At 39.7% G+C, this 6,679-nt stretch overlaps 1 protein-coding gene across 1 annotated transcript; it reads right to left on the bottom strand.

Moving 5' to 3' along the window:
* Window positions 1-266: 266 nt before the first annotated feature.
* LOC133819115 (vicilin Jug r 2.0101) lies at window positions 267-3,365 on the bottom strand. The gene is made up of 6 exons (XM_062252283.1): window positions 2,000-3,365; window positions 1,741-1,916; window positions 1,568-1,651; window positions 1,175-1,465; window positions 756-1,056; window positions 267-668 (listed from the first exon to the last, which is right to left on the bottom strand). The coding sequence occupies exons 1-6, from the start codon at window positions 3,342-3,344 to the stop codon at window positions 481-483; spliced, it is 2,385 nt and encodes a 794-aa protein (XP_062108267.1). The 5' UTR covers window positions 3,345-3,365; the 3' UTR covers window positions 267-480.
* Window positions 3,366-6,679: the final 3,314 nt, after the last annotated feature.

Raw genomic sequence — 6,679 nt, 5'->3', positions numbered from 1 at the left:
AATACGAGTCCCCGCTGGGTTGGAATCCAAGTCATATAAATATATATATATATATAAATATATGTATTATAATATTGTAGGTTTGTAGACATTGATATTTCTGCCACAATTGTAGCTTTCATGATAAGGAATAAGCAGAAGCCAGTGAAAGGAACCACTACAGTTGGCTCTCAATATCTCATTATGGCATGTAAGCTTTGGAGCTAGTGGGGTTCAATTTGTATAAGGATGTTTATTGTTCTAGTTAACATATGGAGACTCCGAACTAGCTTGACAAGAAAAACATTCTTTTATTTATATAATAAGCAGAAAGCTACAGCTCTCTTCTGTTTTGTTTTTCACCGTTACACATAAGCTAGGCTCACACTAAAGGTGAACTATAGCTAGCCAAAACGTTACATACACCAACAAAAAAGAAAAAAAACGCCAAAACCAGGTCTCCTTTACATGCTTCTATCACATGTTAAAACTGTCTTTCCCTTAAGCGAATCCGGCCAAGTTCAAAATTGATGACAAAGGGTGGCTTTGGTCACGTCCCTCCTGCTGCTGCTGAGGAACAAAATAAGACAGCTTTGGCTGGTTGAATATCTGTTCAACCTCACTTCCTTGCATGTTAAAGGCAAGCTCCTGTGCTTCTTTCTCAAGTTGCTTGATTATGTTGTCTTTCCCTGCATGGTCAAATATCAAACCAGTTTAATTATAATGCTGAGTTTTCTTATCTTCTCAGCTAAAGAGACTCAATCAAGTTAAGTTACCAGCAATGAAGTTTCTCTCATTGTTCCTTGCATTGACTCCGAATCCGACCACGCGGAGTTTCTCATTACTGGTGGCGACCAGGGCGATAGGATGACCTGCCGGGACGATGAAAACATCCCCAGGTGAGAGCTGAGCAGTGACCCTCTCGATTTGTCCACTTTGAGATTCTTCTTCTTGTTCTCCTCTCCTTTGGCTCTGCCTTGAGAGGTGAGGACAAGCCATTTCCATGCGCCCAGATCCTTCCACAACCATGGCAAGAATTGTTGTCTTGGAGTTGTAATGAGGCACCATTATAGTTCCCTGCAAATTTGCGTAACAGAATATTTCATCACACACTATAAACATACACTAAAAAATATCTCAAAATATCCCATTAAAGGTGACATTATATATTTTTTTTAGAGGAAGGTTTCATTACTTGATTGAGCTCGCACCAGTTGACCAACACATCCATATCCTTGAGCTGCTTGTTCTGCTGAGGATTAACCTCGTAGAACTTTCCATGGCTGTTGCTGTATAGAGGGGACTGGTTCTGGAGACTGATGACAGGGCCACTAGATTCACGGCCTCTTCTTCTGGGTGAAGTAGCGTGCTGACTCAAGCTCCTCAGTTGTTCTTGTGAGGCTCTTTTGATAAACCCCTCCCTTCGGCCTTGCCTCTGTCCCTGCCTTTGCTCTCCTGTGAGCCTCTCTATCTGTTCTTCAGTGGCCTGCAAGTAAAACAAATCAAAACCCAAATCGGATAATCAATAGCTAAAACAAAAATATCTAACAAAAAACAAATTAAGGGGATATAATAGAAGAGAATATACACTCAGTGATTGCTTAAGAAGGTTGTTACTGAATGCGCTGAAATATGATTGAGGATTTTCTGCCGAGCCACCTGGGAATAATTCCTAAACACGAAAAAACAAGTTGTATATGTTAATTTATCAGAATGTTATTAATGGAGTTTATTTTGACAAGTACAAAATATTTTAGTTACCTCAAACTGGCCAGGGATGTTGATAGAAGTGACGAGCTTTACTATCTGTAAACGCTCTTTGTTATCTTGGTTGGTCATGTAAACAGTAGAGCCAGCTGGGACAATAACTACATCAGTCCGTTCAATGTTGTGAGACTCTTTGTTGTTCTGACTCAATACATTGATGGTTCCCTTCCCTGCATATATGCAAACTAGTTAAAACGCTATATTTTGAGTTTCATATAATCATATTAAAAACGACAACAGATTAGAGACTAACCCCGAGTAACGACCAAGACAGAATCAGCATCACAGTGGTGTGGAGAAACAAAAGTGCTGGGTTGAGCCTCTAGAACTGCCAACCTGTAGTTCTCAAGTCCTCTGAGAAGCTCAGACCTTTGTGAAAACTTCTCCAGAATCTTAAGGTGACCTTCATCGGTTTGGAACCGGGATTGTAGTCTCTGAGACTGGAAGTGATAAGGGTTGTTCCTACTCTCTCTCTGCTCTCGTTCTGTAACGTCGTTGTCTCGTTCTTCCCTTCCCCTTCCTTGCTGTCTCTGCCTCTCCTCTTCATATCGCCTTTGGCAACGTTGCTGACACTCTTGAACCTGTCTTTGGTCCCTTGACTGGCTACGACAATCCTGCTGGCACCTCTGTAATCGTCGTTGAGGGTCCTCACGATGATGATCATTCATCTCATCACTGTCTCTGTCCCCATGACCACGCTCTCTATGCTGTTGCTCGTAAGTCTCTTGACATCTCCTCTCGCAACGCTGCTGCTCCTCAGCACCATGGAATCTCTGAGAGCAGGTTTGTTGACACCTCTGGAGTTGTTGTCTGGGATCTTGTGGATTAAGCTCATCTTCATCGTCCCTCTGTCCACGACGCTCCTTTTGTTGTTGTTCGTACGTCTCTTGGCATCTCCTCTCGCAACGCTGCTGCTCCTGACCACCTTGGTGCCTCTGAGAGCAGGTTTGTTGACACCTCTGGAGCTCTTGTCGGGGATCCTGTGGATTAAGCTCCTCCTCATCGTCTCTCTGTCCACGACGCTCTCTCTGTTGTTGTTCGTACGTCTCTTGGCATCTCCTCTCGCAACGCTGTTCCTCCTCACCACCTTGGTGCCTCTGAGAGCAGGTTCGTTGACACCTCTGGAGTTCTTGCTGGGGATCCTGTGGATTCAGCTCCACCTCATCGTCCCTCTCTCCACCACGCTCTCTTTGTTGTCGTTCATACACCTGTTGACACCTTCTATCACATAGCTGTTTCTCCTGGCCACCTTGGAACCTCTGAGAACAAGTCTGTCGACACCTCTGGAGTTGTTGTTGAGGATCTTGTGGATTAAACTCCTCCTCATCCCTCTCTCCACGACGCTCTCTACGTTGTCGTTCGTCCTCTTCTCGTCGTTGTGCCTCGTACTGACTCTGACAAGTGCTCTGGCACTGCTGCTGCTGCCGCTGTCCTCTATGCTGAGTCTGACAACGCTGCTGGCATTGCTTGAGCTCACTTTGCAGCTCCCGATCTCTTCCGCCGCCGCCGCCTCCTCCTGCTTCGTCGTATGCGAAAGCTAAAGAGGTGATGGTGGCAAGTAAGAGAGACGAGAGTATAAAAGCTTTCATATTCGCCATGATTGAAATGTTATGTTTTGGTTTTATTTGGTGGTGTGGAAGATGATTGATTAGTAAGAGTATTTATACAATTACGAAAGTTCAAGAATATGGCTACTGGAAAAGTACATTTGGCCATGGTTTAACATGCAAGGTGACCAGTGTCTTGCATGGCATAGCCAAGATTGACGTGTCTAGTCGAAGCAGAAACCAGCCACCGCGTCACCAAACATTTCACGTGGCGTAGAATAGAGACAAAACAGTCGTGTGAGTTTGTCGTTTTTGGAATTTTTGTCGTCGTATTAGTGAGTGTAGAATCTGTGTGTGGAGTGAAAGAGGAGATATATATGCGAGTTGTCAACGAGTGGGAAAATAGGAAGAACAGAACAGTGGAGTACGTGTTGACATGCATGAAATTGGTAGAGACAAGACATGGTTTTGGATTGGTGGACGCGGCGATAGTCATCCGCATGGAACAGCAGATACATTAGACAAAAGTACACACATATGAATGGTATTTGGACTGGTAAGTCTGTGGAAAATTAAAGACACTCCAGCCTAATCTTCTAGTCTGACAAGACTGTACTTGAGAGAAGTTATTGAGATTGCTTGTGGTCCATATCTAGTATAGTATAGCTATTAAGGAACATACAAGAACATTTTCCATTCAGTACTTCCGCTTGGGGAAGCCTTTCGAAAACTACATATCCAAATAGGGTAGAATGCTGTAAGGAAATGATAATTTGAGCAACATATGCAGAGAAAAATAGCAATACATAATGGCCTAAAACATTGCTCAAATAACCTATATGTGTATAATGTACTACAACCTTTTTTAATATTAATGTTAAACACTTGGCTAATTTAGAATAGTTAGCGTACTTGCGACCGTAGTAGATGTGAATAAATGTATTGGGATAAAGATAATGGCTCAAGTTAAGTCATTAAGTTATACAAGTTATCAAGACTAAAAATCAACCATCATGTCCCTGTATTTCAAAATCATTGACATGTTTCACTTTGAGACTTGGTAATATCAGATACTGGTTTTGATTGATGAGTTGTTTATAGGCTCTGAGATTGCCTTGGACTCTCTTCGTTTGGGCACCAGATGGGACTGCTTCCATCGTTGCTCAAACACTCCCCAAGGTAATACTTTGAATCAAAATTCACATTTGAGGAATTTGAAGCATCTATTGAAGGTGATTCCTTCTTCGCTTCACTTGTTATCTAGATTTGTGACTTGTTTTGGGTATCTTGACCATTTACGGTAAGTATTATAGAAAACAACATTCTTTTTGGTGCGCACAGGGTGTTTGAGGAATTGTGAATGAGAGAAAATATGATTAAAAAGAGTGGAAATGATCAAGTAGCGTTTCATTCAGTGAGCTCTTTGAATATTAGGGAGAATTGCTGGGCATTAATGTCAATTTGTTCTAGTATAGTTCTGTTGCCATAATTGTGATCATGGTGGCTTTGGGTCATTGATTACTCCATCAAATCAATTAATGAATTGATAATAAATTCCAATTGCCCTTGCCCCACTCTGCTATTGACATTCCAGTGAAAATATAGTTCTAGTTTTTCCTCTTGCATCTCAACTAAAAATAAAGAGGACGTGAATGAGTTTTTGTTTATTGTTTCAGATCAAGAAATTTAAGTCTGTCGATGCTTGATGCTTTAAAGCAAAAAAAAAAAAAGGATCATCCTCAAGTTCTTTCAATTCTAAACTAATCTGTACAAATTAAAAAAAAATGTGACTATATGGCTGCCACTATTAATTCTATAAATTCAAATTTTTACGAGGAGCCTTGAAATCGATAGAGTTGTTTATCATAATGATGAGCCATGAAAGTTTTGGGTACTTACTACTTAAACTTCTACGAGTCATTTTTTTTTGTTTTTTTGTTGTTGAAAAATGAACAAATACTCATTGATAATAATAATATGTTAGTTTTAATCCAATGAACAAAACGATAACCATGAAATGATTTACTTCACCCAATCATTGCTCATCTACCAACCAAGATCACAAAATCAAATGCAAGAGAAGGCTTATGGAGAGCAATTTTTTTACTAAAACCACCTTATTACCCAACCTCACATATACACCATACGTATATCATCCATTTCCACCCTTATTGGGCTCATATGATTAGTGATGTTGGACTATGATATAATGGGACAACCCATAGTTATTATCTCATTAGGGTTATTAATAATTAGTAGGCACTCCAATTAATGGTTGTGATTAGGAAATTATGTTTGTGATTATATTAATCCATATAATAATTCTAACATTCTTCTACTTAGACAATATAATCAAACCAAAACAATATTGTCTATCATACAAAGACAGTCAAATAAATCATACATAATATCATACTGATAATACATATATCATATATGATTTGACCTTGAAGACATTCAAATACAATAACAACCATTAAACCAAACATGTATGTAGTACAATAATTGAGACTGTCTTGAGATTAGTTAAATATAATGGTTAAGTTATTTACACAATGTTGTGCAAAACACTTAACGATTTTACTTAAGTTTAAGTGAAAGTATGAGATTTTGTGATAGACATCTATAATTGACTTTTATGGGTCTAAAGTGATACAAAGAGGTATCTAAACATGTCCAAAATTTTTGGGAGCATTTGGAGGAGTTTAAGGTCACTTTTGAGAAATTAGAGCAACTTATATGGCGTTGTGTTGACGCGGTTTTTCGCCAACAGTAGATTTAGAAATCTAATAAGAGTATCAGTGCTTATTTGCAAATTGTAATGAACTTATATGAACCCTTTCTTACACACACAATTTTACGTGGTTCAGTGGTTAAAATCCACCTAGTCCACGAGACCATATTATTGCTCTCTCACAATTTCTGGAGAGTTTCAGTATTACAAAAAGGTTGTCCCCTTCCCTGTCCATTATCCCAAATATTTATAGTGGCATTTCCTAGGCAGATTTGGGTAACCGTGTGCATAAATATAGTAAACATTTAAATAATTCTCATTTACATAGGGATACAGTTGCCTATCAGAATATACTCCTGTTATCTCGGACAATAAATGTGCCATACAACCTGGATATTAATGAGCGTATAGAGTGCCTCCGATTCTCTCGGGATCCTTCAATATGTGTCATGACCAGGTTTCCACGAGCTGAACATATTCAGAGCGCCTTATTGGGGATTCGGAAACTACATGTCTCAAACTGGACCATCATCCTAAGAGGCGATCTGCCGATTACCTAAATGTCGTGCTGTCACGTCCTAACTCGAGCTGCTCACATCATCATTATCTAGATGTTCTACTCGTATGATTTTTGCATATATTCTTCTGCCAA

The sequence above is a fragment of the Humulus lupulus genome, chromosome 2, assembly GCF_963169125.1.
Source record: "Humulus lupulus chromosome 2, drHumLupu1.1, whole genome shotgun sequence".
NCBI classification, from domain to species: domain Eukaryota; kingdom Viridiplantae; phylum Streptophyta; class Magnoliopsida; order Rosales; family Cannabaceae; genus Humulus; species Humulus lupulus.
This window is presented reverse-complemented; position numbering and strand designations above follow the sequence as displayed.